This window comes from Glycine max, chromosome 5, assembly GCF_000004515.6.
Source record: "Glycine max cultivar Williams 82 chromosome 5, Glycine_max_v4.0, whole genome shotgun sequence".
Lineage (NCBI taxonomy): Eukaryota > Viridiplantae > Streptophyta > Magnoliopsida > Fabales > Fabaceae > Glycine > Glycine max.
The window spans coordinates 3,070,974-3,092,986 of record NC_038241.2 but is presented as its reverse complement, the minus strand read 5'-3'; the positions used below and the strand labels follow the sequence as shown (position 1 = coordinate 3,092,986).

The following is a 22,013-nucleotide window of genomic DNA, read 5'->3' as shown; positions in this document are numbered from 1 at the left end:
TACTATGTGGTGACAAGTCGCATTATATATCAACTATGAAGAAACAACCTTGATAAAAGAAGAACAATAAAATGTTTTAATAATATTATAAATATGTTATAATTGGACTTAAGAAAGTAATTATTAATAACACAAATCAATCATTTGTAAAATAATTCAAGTAGATATTGATTTGATGTATCAATGCTTAAAATCAATGCATGTATTTGTCACATGCTATTAATTCATATTAAATTTTAAAATTTATATAAACAAAGGAATAAATTAAAAATAATAAACAATTTGCATGAAAGGGTATATAATGTAAGGTTTTTTTTATAATTTTTAATATAATTTTATCCAAATATGATATTTAAAGTTTACTTGATAACCTTTTTTTATAGTTTGAATATTTTTAGATGACTTATAAAGCTTAAAAATTAAATTAAATAAAAAATGGAATTTCTATTGTAACTTAATTTTTTATCTTGTGTCTTCGTTTAGTTCTCTTGTTGTAATCAGAGATATATCTCAACCATGTTTAAGGGCGATTCTTAGCACTTTTTTTCTAGGCCTTTGTCCTTCCGTTCAAAATAAAAATAAATAAATTTATTCAATTTTTTATCCAAAATCAAGCGTTAATCATTTCTCTTTAAAAAAATGTTGTTTATTATATCAAATACAAAATTTTATAACTTGATACATTTTTTTTTCTAAACTAAAAATATGTTTTAAAAATTTTAATACTTTAATTTAAGTATTCTAATTAATATGTTATTATTTAAAAATTAAAAAAAACATTAATTTGAGTCAACTTACAAATTTTTTGTTATATTATTTATGCTTAAATTAAATAAAAAATAAATTATAGTACATCATACCTATAATATATCCAAATGATTTTATTAATTTTATCACTATTTCTCATAAATTGATCTTATTACTTATTTATGTATATATAATAACGTAACGTGTTTAATTATTAATTTAATTAAAAAAAATGTTTTGTAACGTGAACACATGTAACTTTTTTATGAAAATTAATCATAAAAAAATTATTAAATATTTTTTACTAATAATATGATTATAAATAAAAGAACTAAATGAGATTTTTTTTAAAGAAAATTAAAAAAAAATATATAAGACATCATTAAAGTAAAAAAGATCATACCATAGACAACACATATAACAATTTTTTGAAACATGCATATATATAAAAAATTTATTGACATATCTACTAATAAATATTAATTAAAATTTAAACTAAATAATTAATAATATATCAAAAAAATTATTCCTATAAATTATAAAATATAAATTAAATACAAACGCGAAACACGCCACACTAAGGTAATACCTAAAAAGTTAACTTTCACTCCACTTTTTTCCTACCTACTTCCCCATCTATTTCCTTCCTGTCTGCCCAACAGTGCTACAGTTTTCTTTCATTTTAGTTTTTTTTTTTCTTCCTCTTTTTGTACTGTTACTTTATGTATTACATGTGCTACTTAGTTTCCTAGACTCATTTTACACCTAACTTTCATGTTAAAAAAAAAAGAAGGAGAAACCACATTTTCTCTGTAAAAAAAAGGTGAAATACACAAATGTAATAACTAAAAATATCATTATTGGACGATATAAGATTAATTGAATGGTGAAGAGAGAATAAAGGGGATAAGAAGTCAAAGGTTCAACTCCTCCCACTAATAAAAACTATTTACCGACAATAAAAAATAACATTACTGGTTTGGAAACCTGGCCTCCATAATGAAGATAACCCTGTGGCCGTGCAAGCCCCCATTTTCATTCTGTTACTCCGGATAGTAAGAGACAATTGAGAGTTGTTTATTTGATTAAAGAACTATATATAAAAGTACATTCAGATGAACTCAATCGTTATGCGTTGTGAGAAAAAATTTAAATGTTGGCAAGGGTTTGGATTTGGTCCTCAAATGACCAAATTCTTTATCACAAAAATAAAACTAAAACCAACAAGGAACCAAGCAATTACAAACTTCAACTTTTGTTTCAGGCCATTCAAATTTTAACTCGATCGCCAAGGATTTTCTCCATAATAAAAGGCAGTGCCAACCATGAGCGCCACTGTTGCACCTTGGACAACCACACGAGCCCTCATTAACTTCTGGCCTAACTGAGAATTACCTTGTCTAAAACTGATTAAGCCAGCCGTTAGCACACCAGCAGTAACAAGTGCACCTGAAATTAACACATTAAAGTTAATCACAGGAAATTAACCAACATAAGTTGAATGACAAAGACAAGACAATCACAAAGAAGAACCAGCTCCAATCCAATCACCAAAACAAATAGAAAAACATTAAGATTAGCCATCTCCAAACACCAAGCAATGTAAACTTGATGTTTCCCCAATGCCAATTCATTCTCCATCACACATTACAATTTAATTTTGAAATGATCAAATTCCTTATTTCTTATCAAATTCATATTCATGTGCAGGGTGAACGGACGTTCATTACACTTACACCCCATGTCCTTCACATTTCATCAGTCTAGAAAGAAAAAAAAGAGAGAGAGAGACTCCATGTTCCCACTCTAGAAGTGAAATTTCCAATGTCTAAGTTACATGATTCATTTCCTAAATCCATTAGCATACAGTGATCAACAACTTAGTAACTTGATTGATCACTTGTAGGAAAGGGAACATGAGGCACAAAAGGAAGATCCAGCCACCCAAGATACCCGAAGGATTTCATCTAACGGAATTGGTTAGCGGGTGCTGAGCTGGATGGAATTGGATAAGTGGAATATGCTGTCTGTCACTCCTTTTCTGTTATATTTTCTGTTATAGCTTTCTATTATTTTGTCCTGGTGTAATTCAGCAATGCTATATTGTTGTATAAATAGGAATGTTGATGTAAGAAGGCAGCAAGCAATATAGAAATTTCCTTTTCCCCTCTTTGATGCTTAGGAGGTTCCTAGCCCTCGAAGCTAGGCTTGCTTCTTTCCTTTTTCCCTATTCCTAACATTTTGGTGCTCTCATTGTCTTTGCCCATGGCTGACTCCACTCGTTCCAAGACTAACATGGACCGACTCGAGGAAGCCATTGCTGAGCTCACTGCAACTCAACTCATCTTTGCTGCTACCCAAGCCTTCATAGCCTGAATACCTTGGAAACCAGCCACCATTCCCCTTCTTCATCCACTGCTATTCCATCTTCTGGAAAGCTTCTGCGTGAAGGAAAAGCGCAGCAAGTGAGCAGTCCACCTCACCTCCCTCCATTGCAGTTGCAGCCACTCAGACCAGCATGCCGACTCCGCCTTCCATGGCTGCTTCCCACCTCCCTCCTTAAACCTTTTCATCCCTCTGCAACTGATACTGCTGTGGAGTTACCTCGACAGCAGTACGGAACCAACCTGTGCTCACTCCCCTTGCAATTATCAACAATAGGTATGTGTACGAAGTTGATGGTGATGTTTTCTATGTTGTTGATAAATGCCTAAATTATAGTATCCTATTTGGACAAAGGTTAGCACATAATAGAGCTGGAGAACAAGTAGCAGTGGACTCAAGAAATCGTCACCCTGCTGATTTTGCACTGTGCAAGGCTGCTAAACCAGGTGAGCCTAGCTGGGACAGCCCTTGGGATCCTGGAGGACCTGGGTGGCACATTGAATGCTCACTTGAAGGACTCATATCACGTTGAGGACAAGGTGTTTTTGATGGACCAGGGAATAATAGGAAAAGGAACATGAGGTCCAAAAGGAAGATCCAGCCACCCAAGATACCTGAAGGATTTCATCTAACGGAATTGGTTAGCGGGTGCTAAGCTGGATGGAATTGGATAAGTGGAATATGCTGTCTGCCTCTCCTTTTCTGTTATGGCTTTCTGTTATTTTGTCCTGGTGTAATTCAGCAATGCTATATTGCTGTATAAATAGGAATGTTGATGTAAGAAGGCAGCAAGCAATATGGAAATTTCCTTTTCCCCTCTTTGATGCTTAGGAGGTTCCTAGCCCTCAAAGATAGACTTGTTTCTTTCCTTTTTCTCTGTTCCTAACAATCACACTCAAAGTAGGCAGATTCAACAATTACACATAGAATTCAGCAACCTAAGTAAATTTTTTGAACTAACACATCATCCTTTATAAAGTTAGGTAATTCTTATCTTTTCAATTTATGCCTCACACGTATGGACAGTGCAACATTACATATCTGTAAATTTTCAACTCTATTCATCAGGGACATCTCCAAATTATAATCTTTTTTATTTTCTCATTTCCTTTCTCATTAGACAACTCCAGTAGCATACCACGCATATTTTCTCTTTACCCTCTTTTGTTACAGAAATCCTAAGTGACTAAGTCCACAACAACCCTAGATCACACCACTTTTCTTTAGCAACATGGAAGATAAGCCCCTCCTAAGGTCATATTACACCAATTCCTAACTCTCCAAATCCATCAAGTAACTATCTAACCAAAGAGTTTTCCCTAATTATAAACCATCTGAACTCTTTCTCAATCCGATTCTCTTTTCAGTATAAAGAAAAAACGGAATCAAACAGAGACATGAAAAAAGGTAGTCAAATACAACGAATCAAAGATGAGGAAAATTGAAATTGAAATTGAAAGCGTAAAACTGAAGAGGAAGGAAAAGGAAAAATAAATAGGCGACTTTTTACCAATGGGGACAAAAGGGTTCCGAACTCGCTTCTTCTCTTCTTGGAGATAATCTTCAGCCATGTTGAGCAGAAAAGAAAGCAAGGTTGAAGTTGAACCCTAATTGGAGAACCAAGAAGAAGATAGATGGCACGAAATCAATATATGGAAATTAATGGCGGTGGGGTCGGTGCTTGGACAATGCTCTGCCACATACCTGATAATATTAATAGCAGCATATATAATAAGGAAGTAAAGTAAAACCCCCTTTTTTTTTATTTTGGCTTATTGCATTTTTTTTCCTTTAATTTTTCACAATATTTTGAATTTCGTTTCCAATTTTATTTTTTCGTACTTTTCTCTCCAATTTATAAAACATCGCAAATTTTACTCCCACGTAAAAAAAATTACCATAATTAATTAAAAAAAAACGTCACAAAATTGTGTTAATTGTGACAGTTTAAAGAGAAAAAACAAAAACAAAACCCTTACACGATATCTTAACTGTGTCGATTTTTTTACATTGGAACAAAATTCACGTTGTTTTACAAATTTGGGAGCAAATTTTGAAGAAAAAAAAAATAGAGGGCAAAAGATGCGATTGAAGGCGGTATACATTCTTATGTTTTTAATATGAATAATTTAACAATCAATAACTGAATATCAAAAACTAACTTCAAATATTTATATTTTATCTTCAAAATTTAAATACGTTTTTAACATATATTTAATATATAATCTTATGTTTTTCAATATTAACTAAGTTTTTATCGTAACCTCAACAATTTTAGAATTTTGATACGGATGATTTTTTTGTTGGAACACACACTGTTCCTCACTCAATTGCAAGAGATGCAATTCACTCCCTCACACATTCACTCGTGTATCACTCACTGTTTTCTAAGCACAAAATTGCACACCTACTAGAAATAGCACTAGAGACTGAAAATGATAGAATGAAAAACAACCCTTTATTAAGATGTATGATTGCCCTTTTATACAAGCAAAACAAAGTAACAACCCTTCACTCTTAGGCTAGCACTTATAACAGAATTTTAAAATTCTGTTACTCTCTCTTATATACAAAGCCAAAACAGAATTAAACTCTCACACCCTCCCTTAATTTTGATCTCCTAAGTTCATCAAGCCAATTTTGTCCCTTAACATTTTAAACCTCTCCCCTTTGAGGGGTTTGGTTAAAATATCAGCAAGTTGATCAAATGTGCAGCAGTACTCCACTTTCAATTTCTCTTTGTTCACTTGATCCCTAAGATAGTGAAACCTTATTTCTATGTGTTTGCTTCTACCATGAGAGGTTGGATTCTTTGACAGGCTTATAGCTGACTTATTATCCACAAAAAGCTTCACTCCATCACTCTCCTTGATTTTTAATTCCTGTAGTAATGTGTCCAACCAGACAGCTTGACAAGCACTCATTGCAGCTGCAACATACTCAGCTTCACATGTTGATAGAGCCACTATGGATTGCTTCTTAGAACACCACGATATTGGTGTTGCACCATACATGAATATGTAACTTGTAGTACTCTTTCTGTCATCTCTGTCTCCTCCCCAATCTGCATCAGTATATCCCATCAATTCCTCTGAGTTGTTATTGTCTTTATTTGGAAATAAAATTCCAGCATTGATGGTCCCTTTTATGAACCTTAGAATCCTCTTGGCAGTTAGGAGATGAGGAATTCTGGGTCCTTTCGTATATCTACTTACCAGTCCAACAGCAAATTCTAAATCAGGTCTTGAATGACACAAGTACCTGAGAGAACCAACAATCTGTTTAAACTCAGTTGCATCGACTTTGTCTTCCTTGCCCTCCTTTTCAAGTACAAGACCTGCCTCTGTTGGTGTTGCTGCTGAATTACATTCAACCATGTTGAATCTCTTCAATATTTCTGTTGCATACTTGCTCTGGTGCATCAAAATACCTCTCTCAGTCTTCTTGAATTCAAATCCAAGGAAATAGGATAGAACCCCCATATCTGTCATTTCAAACTCACTCATCAATTCCCTTTTCAGTTCTGCTATCTCACTTTCATTACCACCAGTGATCAACAAATCATCCACATAGAGGCATATAATAATGATATTACCTACTGATTTGGATCTTACATAGACTCCAAACTCACAGCTACACTTATCAAAGCCAATTTTCATCATAAAACTGTCAATTTTCTTGTTCCAAGCTCTTGGGGCTTGCTTAAGTCCATAAAGAGCTTTTCTCAACCTGAGAACCTTTGACTCTTGGCCAGCTATAGAGAATCCAGGTGGCTGAGTCACATAGACCTCCTCATCAAGAGGATCATTTAAGAAAGCACACTTCACATCTAGTTGGTGCATTGTCCAATTCTTTAGGCTAGCAATTGCCACTACTGTTCTAATAGTCTCAATTCTAGCAACTGGTGCAAACACCTCTTTGTAGTCAATCCCAGCTTTCTGTAAAAATCCTCTAGCCACAAGTCTAGCTTTATACTTGACCACCTTGCCTTCTGGATTTGTCTTAATCTTATAGATCCACTTCACATCAATGGGCTTCTTCGATTTTGGTTGAGTTACTAGCTCCCACACTTGATTTTTCTCAATAGATTTAAGCTCTTCTGTCATAGCTTCAACCCACCTCTGATCAGTCATAGCATCTTCAAAGTTTATTGGTTCTGCTTCAGAAAATAGAGCAAAATGTACAAGATTCCCATCTGCACTTACATCAGCATCAGACAACATCTCAAAACCTTGAAATCTAGCTGGTTTGGGTGCATTTCTCTGGGGTCTCACTTCTCTTTGAGTGGTATTACCATTCCCTTCACTTGTTTCTTCCTCTTCTGACCTTATCATTATTGAAGGTCCCTTCATTTCAGTATTCTGCTCCTAGTTCCAGCTTCTAGATTCATCAAATATCACATCCCTACTAATTATTATCTGCTTACTCTTTGGATCAAACAGCTTATAGCCTCCAGTTGAGTGATATCCGAGTAAGATCATTTGTTCACCTTTATCATCTAGCTTCCTTCTTAACTGATCTGGGATATGCCTAAAACAAAGTGATCCAAAGATTCTGAAATGGCTCACATTTGGTTTAGCACCACTCCAAGCTTCTTCAGGTGTTATTCCTTCCAATCTCTTTGAAGGGCTCCTATTCAAGATGAAGACAACTGTAGACACTGCTTCTCCCCACAAGTACTTGGGCAGACTCTTGCCTTTCAACATGCTCCTTACCATATTCATTATGGTTCTATTTTTTCTTTATGCTGCTCCATTATGTTGAGGTGTGTAGGGAGGAGTCACTTCATGAATTATGCCTTCTTGATCACAAAATTCTTGAAATTCTGTAGAAACATATTCACCACCACCATTTGTTCTCAATATCTTGATCAATGAGCCACTTTGCTTTTTTGCCATATTTTTGAACTTCTCAAAGACTTCAAAGACATCACTCTTCCTTCTTATTAGGTAAACCCATACTTTCCTAGTCAATTCATCAATAAAGGATATGAAGTATCTGTTTCCACCCAGAGATTCAGTTTGCATAGGGCCACACACATCAGAGTAAATCACCTCAAGTTTCTCTTTTGCCCTGATTGGTACATTTTGTTTGAAAGTGCTTCTTGATTGCTTACATTGTAAACAACCATCACATACTTCACTAGGAGGCTTGATCTGAGGCAAACCCAACACCATTTCTCTTGAGTTTAGCTTAATCAGATCTCTAAAATTTAAATGGCCAAATCTGTAATGCCATAACCACTCTTCACTGTTTACTGTAGTAGTAAAACACTTCTGTTCTATCACATCAATCTCAATTTTAAATGTTCTATTTTTTGAAAGAGGGGACTTCAAAATGAGCTTGTGATTTCTGTCAAACACTCTCAACATCTTGTTTTCAAGCTTAGTCATAAAGCCCTTTTCTAATAATTGACCTAAGCTGAGTAGATTACTTTTCATACCTGGTACAAAGAGTACATCAGTGATGCAAGACTGACCTCCATCCTTTGTTTTGATAAGGACCTTCCCAATTCCTTCAGCAATCAAGATTCTACCATCTGCAAATTTGACTTGGCTCTTCACAGATTGATCAAGGTTGAGAAACCACTCTCTTCTTCCTGTCATATGAGTGAAGCAACCTGTGTCTAGGTACCAACAATTATCACTTGCCCCTTCAATTTGAGTAGTTACCATTAGCAGTACCTGTTCAGTGTCATCATCTTCTTCCTGAGCCAATTTTGCATCATCACCTTTAGGTTCTCTTTTGTTATTGGGTTTGCTGTAACACTCATCAGCAAAATGCCCAAACTTTTGACAGTTAAAGCATTGAATACTTCTTTTGTCAAACTTCTTTCTATTTGAAGAGTTTTGGGAATTGGATCCCCCTCCTTTCTTGTGGTCTTTATCACTGTTCTGATTTCCCCTCCATTTATTGCTCTTCCCTTCAGTTTTCTCTTTCTTCCATCTATCACCATGCTTCTTTGGATTAGACCGTGTTTGCAAGGCTTGTTCACTTTTCTTCTCATTTATCCTTTCATTCATTCTCTGTTCATGAGATTCCAAAGATCCCTGCAATTCCTCTAGGCTAAGCTCTTCAAGATTTTTGGATTCCTCGATGGCTACCACAATATGGTCAAACTTGGGTGGCATGGTTCTAAGCACCTTCTCTACAACTGATTGCACAGTTATCTTTTCTCCATAGCCCTTCATTGAATTCACCATTGTCTGCACTTTTGTGATGTACTCAGCAACTGATTCATTCTTTTTCATTTGTAGTAGTTCATATTGTCTCCTCAGAGTTTGCAGCTTGATCTTCTTGGTTTTTGTGGCTCCATCATGAGATTTCTGCAGAATGTCCCATGCTTCTTTGGAGGTTTGAGCCATTGCTATCTTTTCAAAGTTTGCACCATCTACACTTTGGTGCAAAATGAAAAGTGCCTTGCAATCTTTCTTTTCTTTTTCTCTATCAGCAGCCTTTTATTCCTCTGTTGCTCTCTCTCCCACAGGTATATAACCTTCTTCTACGAACTCCCAAACCCCTTGGAATCGCATCACTACCCTAATCTGAATCTTCCAATTTTCATAGTTCTTTCCTGTGAGAACTGGTAGATTTGCAGGAATTAAACTCTCACATTTTTAACTAATCAAATTACATGTTATCTTTTCTTTAATTATTTTTTGTTTTCTTTTAAATTAGTGCTTGATTATTATCTTTTAAAATTATAATTTTTTTAAAATTAGAAAATATAATTAAAGATAATTTTAAGTTTGAATCCTACGATCTTTTTAGTTATTTTTAACACTTTTTATATCAAAAATAATATCATATATACCTTTTTTATTTGATTTAGTCTTTTTTTTTTTAATTTATTTCTTTAGGGCACAGTGCTGTCCATCGCTGGAGCATTACTAGTGACCCTTTACAAAGGAAGTCCCATCATCAGCTTTCGAACTCAACCCTCGCCAACACAACCATTGCCACCTTTGTTGGCTGAAACCAGTAACTGGGTTATTGGAGGTCTCTTCTTTGCCACTGCCTCTATTTCTCTTGCAGCCTGGAATATTACACAGGTGAGATAAGATTCTTAAGTCTGGTTATTTATTTAGACGACTAAGCTAAATAGGTGCGAAGGCCTTTAATTTTAGTGATGGATTGATTTGTCTGAGCTTGTTTGCAGGCAGCAATTCTGAAAGGATATTCATCTCAGTTAACCATATTAGCCTACTATTGCCTGTTTGGAACCATCCAAAGTGCAATACTTTCTCTCATTGTAGTCAGAGATCCAAATGACTGGAAAATAAGCCCTGACATTGATCTCATCGCTGTATTCTATTCAGTAAGCACGTACTTGAAACCCTAAAAAACAAGTAAATTGTTGAGGGTTTATAGCTGAAAGCTCATTAGTTTGTGGAAAACAATATTGCAGGCTGTTGTGGGAAGTGTGGTGACATTTTCTGTAAACACTTGGTGCATTAAAAAGAAAGGACCTGTATTTGTTAGCTTGTTCAAGCCTGTGGGGATTGCCATTGCTGCCTTTTCGACTGTTGTCTTCCTTGGTGAAACACTCCATGTTGGCAGGTAACTATCTCATTCTAGAAAGAAAAAAAAAAATGTTCTTTGCTATGTTGTTCACCTGGACCACGGGACTTTGTTATCAAATGTCAAGTTATCAACAAAGCATTTTTGTGTGCTTCCATTGTTTTAGTGTTGTTGGTGCAGTGATAATTGCCATCGGATTTTACACAGTATTGTGGGCACAATCAAAAGGGGAAAACGCAAAAGGCTTCCAAGTTGATGGACTGTCATCCCCGTCTGCCCAAGCGAGTCCTCTACTCGAGTTCCATGAAAGCAATGTTTTAGCATAAGCATTTACCAGTGTCTAGTACTAGTAGTTCATCTTCGTCAATTTTTTCAACAAACACCGGTGTGGTGAAAGAATCATTACTTTTCAGGGGATTTTCTTTTACCAATCTATAGTTCTGTCTTGCATTGCCTGTCTGTATATATCACATTGGTGTAAGTAATGAAAACTCTTTACATTGCTCAGTTTCCTCAAAATTTAACAAAGGACAATGTCTCAAAAGATGACTAATTGTAATGCAAATCCTGCTTACCTATCTATTGCCCCTTTCAAAGTGCAGAACCATGAGAGTCCCGAGAGGCATTAGCACTTGAATTAAACATACTCCAGCACCATATAGGGAAAGAATCTAACCAAAAGTTAAGTCAAGCCCACACATCTGCATCATTAATTTTACCAGATACTGTGCATGACTTGAGAGAATCTTCTACATTATGATCCAGATCATGACTTAAAATCATCAGACATTGCTGATGGAATACAATGTGTTGCAAGAATATCTAGAGTAGTTGCTTTTGCAGTCGTTGTGCGAAGGATAGGGTGTTGGAAAATAAAATAAAAATGAAAGAAAATTAAATACGAATAAGATGCGCAGTCTTGAATTAAATAACAAAATAAGAGTAGCAAAATAAATTTAATTGACATCACATAAATAATGCATTATAACATACAATGAGCACAAGGAAAAATTAAATTAGGGGAAAGAATTAAATAGCCTGAGTTGAAGCGCGTAAACGCTATCCTTAGAGAGAAAACGCCCTCACTGCACGGGTAAGAAATTCTAATTGCGCTCCTCTCCCAAGATACGACAACCCGTTGGTTCCGATCGTGTGCAGCGAAATGATTCCCGAACCTTATAAACACCAATGCTCTTGCTCTCACAAAAATTAAGTTTTGTATAGGAAAAGAAAGAGATAAATTTTTGGCCGAAAGAAACCAGAGCTCTCAGTCTGTCATTTCTAGAAAAGAAAAGAGAAAAGAGATATATATAGGCATTTTGCAACAACAAAATATGACCGTTAGAAATATGACAGTTGGAAAATCAACCTACAGTTGTCACAACAAATATAACAAACTAGTTTGACTCATTAAAACAAAATATTAAGAAAATCTAAAATAAATATTATTTTATAAAATAGAATTAATATATATTTATAAATTTTAAATTAAAACACAAATATTTACCAATAGGGACCACTGTCTACCTAGAAAATGATAGGTTAGTTAATAAAGCTATTGCCATTTTCACACAAGCACATAAGACAGGGAAGGAAGGCAAGGGGGCCTGCTTATACTCTAGATCTGTTGGTGCCCACTTAGAATTTTTTATTAAGTGTTGGAAGCATCACCTTGAGATTGGCCAAATTTCAATTTCTCGAGATTGAAATTGAAACTAGGAAGATAAATATGTTGAAGATAAATGATTTAAGTGCTGAGAGATTGAAGGATTCAAGGCAAGCTCTCAAGAATTTCAAGTTAGAAGCTGTTACCATGTGTCACATAGATCGAATTAGATGTCAAAATCGTAAGCAGTAGGATTTATAAACTGTCGAACTTCTCGTTGATTCCATCTGAAGTAATTATCGTAAATTGAAGTAAGTTATAAATGGAATAATTGGAAATGATAAAGAAACTTATAAAATAATAAATTGGAGTATAAAAATCATAACAACAAAAAATTAGGAACAAATAGAGTAATACTATAACTTTTGGAAAAATAGTATTTAACCTCCTTCAACGACCAATATGTTACACTTTTACATATTTAAGAACTAAATTTAAATATTTTATCTTTCAGAGGTTAATATGTCATCATCTCACACTTTTAAAAAGATGCAGCATTACTGGTGCCATATGGTACTTATAGGCTGTATGTTATCACGAAAGACTGGTAGAAGTTGTCAAAGGCACGTGATAAGAGAGTATAGACAATTTAGTTGCTAAATTTATGGCTCTATAGTTGAAATTGATATTCTCGAGTCACACTCTTTTATATATTCTCTACTATTCATAAAATATGTCTCACACCACTGCCACAGGAGGGCACGTAATGATGTTGCATTCTCAGGGATGAAACCAGCCATGCATTTCATACAACTATAAGTATGCAGCCACGTGATGGGACATCAAATATTGATCGGAAGCCTCCCACTTTTATTGGTGGATAAAGGTCAATTGTGATGCTACTGCAAGGAAAACAATATATATATATATATATATATATATATATATATATATATATATATATATATATATATATATATATATATATATATATATATATATATATATATATATATATATACATACCTCTGTTGAACTAATTAGTGGTCTTAATAACCCATATAAGGAAGAAAAAAAATTTAGACACCCCACATATAGTAATTACACCAGGAAAGAGAAAAAATAATAGATATAATATGTGATGTGATTAAAAGAGAATCAATGAAGTGTCTAAAAATGATATGATGGGGTATCCAAGTATGATACTCAACCCACAAGATGTTAACCAACCTTTTTTTCATGTTAAAAACCCACCCAATTCACAACATCTGCAGGGGGAGAAGGAGAAGGAAAAGGATCAAATGGGAGTGAAACGCAATTTGGTGGAATGGACTCCATTCATAGCGATGGCGACTGTGGAGTGCCTTGACGTGGAGCTGTCCACGTTGAGTAAAGCAGCCATGTCAAGAGGAATGAACCACTTCGTTCTTGTTGGCTACTCCAATGCTCTCGCAACTCTCATACTCCTCCCTTCCCCTTTCTTCATAGACAGTTATACTCTCACCTTCTCTTAGATTGGACTTAAAGATTAAGAGCAAAAGAAAACAAAATGAAAACACGGTGTCCCTTAAAAATCTCAGCACAAAGGAAATTATTAGTTCTTATTAGGTTGTTTGTTGTAAGTAGGAATCACAAGTTAATTTTATAAAGTTACCACGTCATGCCATGCAACTTGAGACTTCAACTTCAACTTTTTTAGATAGCACAACTCTTTCACTCTATTTAATCTTTGCCAATATTTTCAACTTCTCTCCCTCTTGTTTGCAGAACAAGACCATCCCTCTCTTTCTCGCTTCTCTGCAAGTTCTTCCTCCTCGGCATTCTTGGGTTTGTGTGTGTCTATGTAATTAATTGATTGCATTATATACCTTTTTTTTCCAATTACTTTATAAGGAAAGATAATCACCATACACAAAAATGTAAGATTGTTGTTCATCGGAGATTTGCAGCTTAACTGTCATGCAGAATTGTGTTTTCACCGCCATTGACTACAGCTCTGCCACTCTTGGATCCACTACGAGCAATTTGTCTCCAGCAATCACTTTTGTGCTAGCGGTTACCCCCAGGTAATTTATTACTGCAAGACATTGTGTATAATTACATTTACAACTCAGGTTTTATAAAGTATATGTTGTTACATTCAACATTAGAACTAAAACTATAAGTACAGGTAAATGCTAGCAACACACTCTCTATCATTACCATGGTTGTTGGCGATACAGAAACTATGATATTATATAAGCATAACAATTGGATTACTTTACTGCCTTAACTAAAAACCATATCTTATATGATGGAGAAGTTGAAAATTGGAAGCTCAATAAGCAAGATCAAGGTCATCGGCGCAGTGCTGTCCATCTCTGGAGCATTAGTTGTTACCCTTTATAAGGGTAGTTTTATCATCACCTTTCGAATTCAACCATCTTTGTTGGATGAAACCAGTAACTGGGTCATTGGGGGTCTCGTATTTGCCATTGCCTCTGTTTCTTTTGCAGCCTGGAATATTACTCAGGTGAGATTCCTAATATTTAGACCACTAAGCTAAATAGTTGCGAAGGTCTTTAATTTTAGTGATGTGGTTGAGCTTGTTTGCAGGCAGTAATTCTGAAAGAATATTCATCTCAATCAACCATAATAGCCTACTATTGCCTGTTTGGAACCATCCAAAGTGAAATACTTTCTCTCTTTGTAGTCAGAGATTCAAATGTATGGAAAATAAGCCCCAACGATAAGCTCATCTGTATATTCTATTCAGTAAGCACATATTAGAAACCTTTAAAACAAGTTGTAAACCAACTCGAGGATTTATTGCTATGCTCATTCGTATCGTGTGTGGAAAACAATATTGCAGGCTATTGCAGGAAGCGCGGTGACATTTTCTGTAACGGCATGGTGCATAAAAAGGAAAGGACCTGTATTTGTTAGCATGTTCAAGCCTGCAGGGATTGCTATTGCTGCCTTTTCGAGTGTTGTCTTCCTTTGTGAAACACTCCATTTTGGCAGGTAATTCTCATTGTCCTTTGTTTTTCACCTCTATTATCGTCAGATATCATATTAACACTCAGTCCTTCATTTCCTAACAAGTGAAGGTACTGTACTAATAAGAAATAATGAAACATGTTTTTAAGTACATATTGGACTAATCATCAATTTGTTTCTAAAATTATTTTAAATGATTCAATTTGTTCCTCAAATTTTAAAAAATTTAATTTAATTATCAAGTTCTTAAAAATAAATTAATTTGATCTTCATATTCTTAAAAATAAACCAATTTGATTCTCAAATTTTTAAGAACTTGAAGACGAAATTGAAACTTTTAAAAATTTGAAGACCAAATTGATTTACTTTTAAAACTTGAAGAACAAATTGAACTATTTTAAATAATTAGGAGATCAAATTGATAATTGAACCTTCATAGGTATTGCACATTAGATAAAACCATCAAGCAATTTGTTTCAACAATCTAGCTCCCAAATTTCTAATTGCCTGCTTAACCGTGTCTTGGGTAATCTTTGCTGACAGTACAACTGCTTTCTATTTACCTTTTTTAATATCACTGGCGCAGTGATAATCGCCATCGGACTGTACACATTATTGTGGGCACAATCAAAAGAGGAAAACGCAGAAGACCTCCAAGTTGATAGAAAATCATCCCCATCTGCCCAAGCGAGTCCTCTATTAGAGTCCCACCAAAGAAACGTTTTAGCATAACCAAACGGATGACTACGTTCATCTTGGCCAATTTTATTCAAGTAACAGACACCAATGTGGTGAAAGAATCTTTATTTTTCTGAAAAACTTTGTTGCCAATCTATAGTTCTGTTTTGCACTGCCTGCTCTGGTATATATCACATAGGTGAAAATAATAGAAACTCTTTACATTGCTCAGTTCCCTCAAAATTTGAAAAAGGCCAATGTATCAGAAGACAATGAATTGTAATGTAAATCCTGCTTACCTATCTATCATCTCTTTCAAAATGTGGAACCATCAGAGTCCCAAGAGGCATTAGCACTTAAATTAAACATAACTCCCAGTACCATGTAGGGAAACAATCTAACTAAAAATATAATGACTTAAGATCATGATGCAGAATCTACTACATTGTGATTCATATCATGACTTAAGATCATCAGACATTGCTGATGGAATACAGTGCGTTGCAAGAATATCAAGAGTAGCTGCTTTTGCAGTCTTCATGCGAAGCACCACGATCTGCATATAAGAGGATTAGTTAGTTAATAAGGCTACTGCCATTTTCACACAAGCACATAAAACGGGGAAGGATGGCAAGTGAACCTGATCATAATCTAGATCAAATTTTAGATATTCATCATTGCAGCTCTCTACCATAGTGGCTAGGCTCTTCAGGTTTTTCACTGGTTGACCATTGAAAGCAAGGACCTTCACAGATATACAGAATAAAAACCAGTAAAAAACTGAGCAGTTAAGCCAATATAGCTGTCAGCAAGGAAAAGCAAAAAAGATGGAACATAACCATTACCAACCTGGGTGTTAACAATATCTTCATATCCAATGTTGATATCAGCCACCAGCACCTTTAATGTGTCAAAAAGTTAATCAGACATCATAAGGTCCTTAGGAGAAACAACAGAAAGAAAGACCGAGAGAAAGCATACCTGAGAGACCACAACAAGTTGTTCATCCGGTGATTGTGGCATCGAATGCAGCAGTTTATCCAAAAGCTTGACTGGAGCTTCATATTCATAATCCTTTCCATACTGTTCATTCATACATGGTAAAATGAGTTGGAAAAGAATGGCTCCATCCACAAGGAAGTTACTAAATGCAGGTTGAATGAATGAATTTAATAGTTAATGCCAAAAGTAAAGTCAATAATAAAAGGTACAAGGTAATATACTCTTCTCATGTCATGAGACTTTAGAGTGAAAGCTTATATAATAGTATAATATCAAAACCTTACATGTCACAAACAGACTAGACTTAGATTACATTCAATACAGGGAGATACATACAGAAACTGAAATAAATACATTAATAAACATAATCACCAGCTTCAACTTTTATACAGAACCATAGTCCTTGCACAGAATCTAATACATGTTATGTATAGGCCATATAAATGCAGCAGATAGCAGGACATTGCTATGAAACCTGAACCACATTATTCATCCATTAAAAAAACCTTGTAATAACTTCACCAGCACAGTCCACTATATCATTATGGCATAAATTATTTTAATTTCTAAACATCTCAATGATCTACTCATCAATAATGATCCCTGTCTTGAGTTTTACACAGCAATGATGAATGATTTTTCATTTTAAACAGATATTACACAAGTTCAAATCATCAGATCAGATTAAATTTGTCCAGAACACAAGTACTAGACATTCAAATGCCACTTGGGAGGAAGAAACATTGAAAGTGCTGAAAATCTGAAGTGCATCCATATCAATATTAACAATAGTAAAACAAACAGCAACACCTAAGACACCAAATAACGGAATTATTAATGCATAGGGAATTAGGGATGCTGGATTAGCCACAGACCTCGGAACGAAGATATGGAACAGAAACAGTTGTAAAAACAAATCCAGCAATAATATAATATGAGGGAGGTTTGCCCTTGCTGTGTGCTGGAATAAGCCTTCTGTGACTATCAAGTTTAATGTCAAATTTGAAAATGTCTGAATTCCGCAGTACTTTGATTGCTGCATTATCCCCAGTATATTTCTGTGATATGAGATAACTGAAACCAATGCGCTCTCCGTGGCGAAATGGAACTGACAAGAACACCCCAAGAGGTTATATTACAGACTGTTAAACTCAAATCTATGATATATTATATATTGGCCACAGGAGAGATGGTTAATTACATGAAGTCTCATTATTGCTACCTAATCAGTAAACAAACACAAAAAATAGTGCACCAATATAGATAGTGACAACTAAATTACATAAGAATTAAAATTGATCCAGCAATGTACTATGACTAATCAGAGATGACGGAGTTTTGTTTTTCCTCTCTCATTTCCCCTGCACCAAACACACTCAGCTTTTTATTTCCCATCTATTTCTTTCCTCTCCACCCTATTTCTCCTTCACCAAACAAAGGGTTAGCAAGGCACTTTCTAGTCATAAAACAGGTGGTTTATGTAAAAGATCAAAATCTGAGAGATATGGTGAGGAGTCGTCAGTGTGACACATTTAATTCAACGAATGCTGTCGTTGTTCTAAAAGAGGTCACACATTTAATAAATAACACTATTTTCTTCTATCATAGTTGCTATCAAACAAGAAATAATAGTTCTACTCAAGACTTTTTTAGTTTTTAGTAGCTAAACAAAGTACACCTAAACAAATGTAAGCTACATACTGGGCATAATGTATAAAGAAACTGAAACAAAACCACTCACCTGTTCCATCATTGGCAATATCAACCCCATCAAAACTAAGGATAACATCTGATGGCTTCAAAACCTTGGATTCTGGAGCAGTAGGATCAATTCTTCTAATGCGCACACCTTTCTGATCAGGTTTCATGCCCATGGCCATTCGCAGATCAGGATTTTCCATTTTCTGCCACTCAACCCCAAGAATAGGGAATCCTAACAGCAGATAGAGAAAGAAAGATCTGAGTGCATAAAACTTAATTCTAAAAATGCTCAGGTAGCATCTTGTAAAAGTGAAATCTACATCTTAGTTCCTAGCTACCATATTACCAGTATATCCTCCATTCTTCTCATAATCCTGGATAAAATGCATGATAACTGGCGTTGGAATGACATAACCTATATTCTCCGCATCTTCATGCTTGAGGGACTGAAATGCAATCCCCACACAGTTTCCTTTGTCATTAAATGCAGGTCCACCAGAATTGCCAGAATTTATAGCAGCATCTATCTGCAAAAGACAACCTTAATGAAGGAAAATCAGGATACATTAAACAAATCATAAGTTCATAACTAAGGGAACATTTGGATTTTGGCTATACCTTAATTAAATGTTTATTCAGTACACTCCTATTATGTCATTTATGTGAGGGCTTATGCCATAAACTTGATCATAAAACTTATTGGAATAAGCTAAAAAGAGCTTATTTTGATAAGCTATACCAAGAAACTTGATGAAATTAGGTATAAAGAGCTTATGAGAATCTTCAGCTATTTTTATAAGCTCAAATAAGCTCCCCATAAGCTCCTCCAAACAGACATTAAATGATAACGAATAACAATGGAAGACTAATCATTTCAACCTAACCTGTAAACCTAGAAGTTCTGTAGAACCATGGACATAAGATAGAATCTCAATGCGTGATACAACACCACTGGTGACGGAGATAGTGTCTCCACCAATTGGGTAGCCCACAACTGTAACTGCGTCTTGAAGTGTGGGCAATTCCCCAAACTCTACAGGTGACATCCCTTGCCAGAACTCATCATCATCAACTGTAAGCATGGCTACAAGTGTAAAATCAAATGCATTAATTTGAATTCATATTAAGAAGTATAGCAAAAAGCCTCCTTAGTAATACTTTGGAGGATGAGAATTAGTGATTCTGTAACCCCCCCTCAAAAAAAAAAAATCCCCAACTAAATCTATCATCCATTATGAGTACACACAAGCAAAGGCATATAACGAGAAGGCTTGACACAGCTTATTCTTCATAACCTCACTATTACGATACTACAACTCATGGTTTTAGATTGGAGTCCACAACCGCAATATTGCTATTGCAGAGCTGTCCGTGACCACAATAGCCAGTAATTGCAGTTTGAATTTCAATCACATGAAATGCCACAGCATAGCCACAATGGAGCTGCAACGGAACCTTAGAACCGTTCTATTCCACTTTTATTGTCTAAAAAGACAAAAACGCATAATTCAATCTTTTATTCTAACTTCTAAGTGTCAATGGTCAAATGGGTGTGGTCGTACGGGATGTCGGGATACCAAATCTTAAAATGAATGAAAAGTTGTACCATCTCATTAATACAACATATACCAATAATTAGAATAATAGTAAAATTCTTTTTCATATTCAGTGCAAACATATAATAGTTTCATGCCGCAACATCCGCAATGGCAACCGCAGTTTAGAACCATGCTACAACTAGTTTCATACAATAGCTTCAAATAGCAATAAATCATTTTTAAATATTAAATCCCAATTTGTTGGTTCTTAATGAAGTCATAGAGCGGATAAATATATTTCTGTATATAATATACTTTAATCTCATCCATATAGTGAGTATGTACAGTAACAAATATATGTTAGTTCCCTTCACTTATTCACTGTTATTGTCTAATGATTCTAAATTTCTACTACTCTATCATCCTTGTATTAAATTCAAAGTAAATAAATGACAAGGAGATAGTTGTTACCAATGTCACATTCGGTTCCAATGGCGAGCACAGTGGCCAAGTACTTGGTATCAGAGCCACGTTTCTTGAGCTTGACCTGTGTATAGTGTTCTACCGAATGCGCATTGGTGAGAACCCTTCTCCCGCCAATCACAAACCCGCTGCTGCTCGAGCTGTATTGCCTCTTCCTCTGCCACGGCAGCGAGAAATTAGGCTCCGTGTGGACGCAGAACACCTTCACCACCGAGTCCATCGCCGGCAGCGCCCTTGCCACCCACGCCGCCGGGTCCGCCTCCATCGCCACGGCAGGGGAAACCCCGACGACGTCGCTGGGGACCGAGAAGTCACCGCCTCCGTTGTCGAGGGGGCGGGCGTGGCGGCGCCCCGTGGGCAGAGCGTGGGGCTTCTCGGAGTGGTTGGGACGGGCGCGGAGGCGGCGGTGGTGCGGAGAGGCCGTGGTGTCGATGAGCTCGACGTTGCCGACGGAGAAGACATCGTCCATGGCGGTGGAGGTGGAATTTGGAGCGGTGGTGGTGACGGGGGCGGGGTGGTCTAGGGTTTCGGAGGCGGGGGTTTTGGCTTTGCGTCCTCTCTTACGTTTGTTATCTCCCATTTTGTTGTTTGGGGGTATTACTATGAGTTATTGTTATTTCAGAATCAGAGAAATTGTAGCAGATTCATACCTAGGAAGAAACAAAGCACAGAAAAAATCAAACTCATTTTCATTCGGGTCTTGTCACTTATATTTCGATTTTTCCCGAGTAAACCACTATCTAGGGAGCATTTATATTGAAAAAAATAAATAAAACAGCTGTTCTTTTTTTATTATTAAATTTTTAAAAGGTGTTCTAGCATTGCACTATCTAATAATTCATAGCTCAGGTCTGGTATCATTTATTGCAAGCATGTACATGACTTGCTTAAGTCATTCACCAACATGGGCATTTTACATGTAATAGCAATATCTGCCATGCAAGCGAATCAAATCGTTCATTCATTTGTATGCTAGTCTGCAAATCTTTCATTATCTTCCACTTTGTATTTATGCTTTATTTTTAATGAAATGAGTTTAGCATATTACGGGAAAAAAGAAGATAAACAAGTAGATTTGAAATACATATGGATTGTTTGTTTAAGCGTAATAGAGTAAAAATAGAAAAATAAAAAATACATCATTGATTATGTTGCAAGAGATGATTGATTGTGCCTAGGGTTTAAGGTTATAATCGAAGTTTATATTTTTCGACAATTTTAAATCCTCGTAAAACCTATTCCTACTAAATGTCAAACACAACGCTTCATTTTCACTCATTTCTTCTTAGTTTAGAATAGAAATTTACCAGTATGGTTCCTAACCATATTTTAAAAATTTCACAGTATTTCACTCCTATCAAACTCACAAAATG

The 22,013-nt window shown here is 35.4% G+C and overlaps 4 protein-coding genes across 4 annotated transcripts; 2 read left to right on the top strand and 2 right to left on the bottom strand.

Annotated features, from left to right (window-relative positions):
- Positions 1-1,803: 1,803 nt before the first annotated feature.
- LOC100500416 (RING-H2 finger protein ATL48) lies at positions 1,804-4,853 on the bottom strand. Its single transcript, XM_006579496.4, has 2 exons — positions 4,643-4,853; positions 1,804-2,196 (listed from the first exon to the last, which is right to left on the bottom strand). The coding sequence occupies exons 1-2, from the start codon at positions 4,701-4,703 to the stop codon at positions 2,024-2,026; spliced, it is 234 nt and encodes a 77-aa protein (XP_006579559.1). The 5' UTR covers positions 4,704-4,853; the 3' UTR covers positions 1,804-2,023.
- A 4,687-nt stretch (positions 4,854-9,540) lies between these two features.
- Positions 9,541-11,193, top strand: LOC102659936 (WAT1-related protein At5g40240). Its single transcript, XM_006580580.3, has 5 exons — positions 9,541-9,600; positions 9,993-10,184; positions 10,292-10,450; positions 10,541-10,692; positions 10,820-11,193. The coding sequence occupies exons 1-5, from the start codon at positions 9,541-9,543 to the stop codon at positions 10,977-10,979; spliced, it is 723 nt and encodes a 240-aa protein (XP_006580643.1). The 3' UTR covers positions 10,980-11,193.
- A 3,145-nt stretch (positions 11,194-14,338) lies between these two features.
- Positions 14,339-16,220, top strand: LOC102661182 (WAT1-related protein At4g15540). Its single transcript, XM_014775924.3, has 4 exons — positions 14,339-14,771; positions 14,855-15,013; positions 15,111-15,262; positions 15,825-16,220. The coding sequence occupies exons 1-4, from the start codon at positions 14,550-14,552 to the stop codon at positions 15,898-15,900; spliced, it is 609 nt and encodes a 202-aa protein (XP_014631410.2). The 5' UTR covers positions 14,339-14,549; the 3' UTR covers positions 15,901-16,220.
- LOC100817187 (protease Do-like 9) lies at positions 16,123-21,376 on the bottom strand. The gene is made up of 9 exons (XM_003525217.5): positions 20,629-21,376; positions 19,504-19,703; positions 18,966-19,146; positions 18,660-18,851; positions 17,794-18,026; positions 16,898-16,999; positions 16,766-16,816; positions 16,557-16,661; positions 16,123-16,472 (listed from the first exon to the last, which is right to left on the bottom strand). The coding sequence occupies exons 1-9, from the start codon at positions 21,218-21,220 to the stop codon at positions 16,374-16,376; spliced, it is 1,755 nt and encodes a 584-aa protein (XP_003525265.1). The 5' UTR covers positions 21,221-21,376; the 3' UTR covers positions 16,123-16,373.
- Positions 21,377-22,013: the final 637 nt, after the last annotated feature.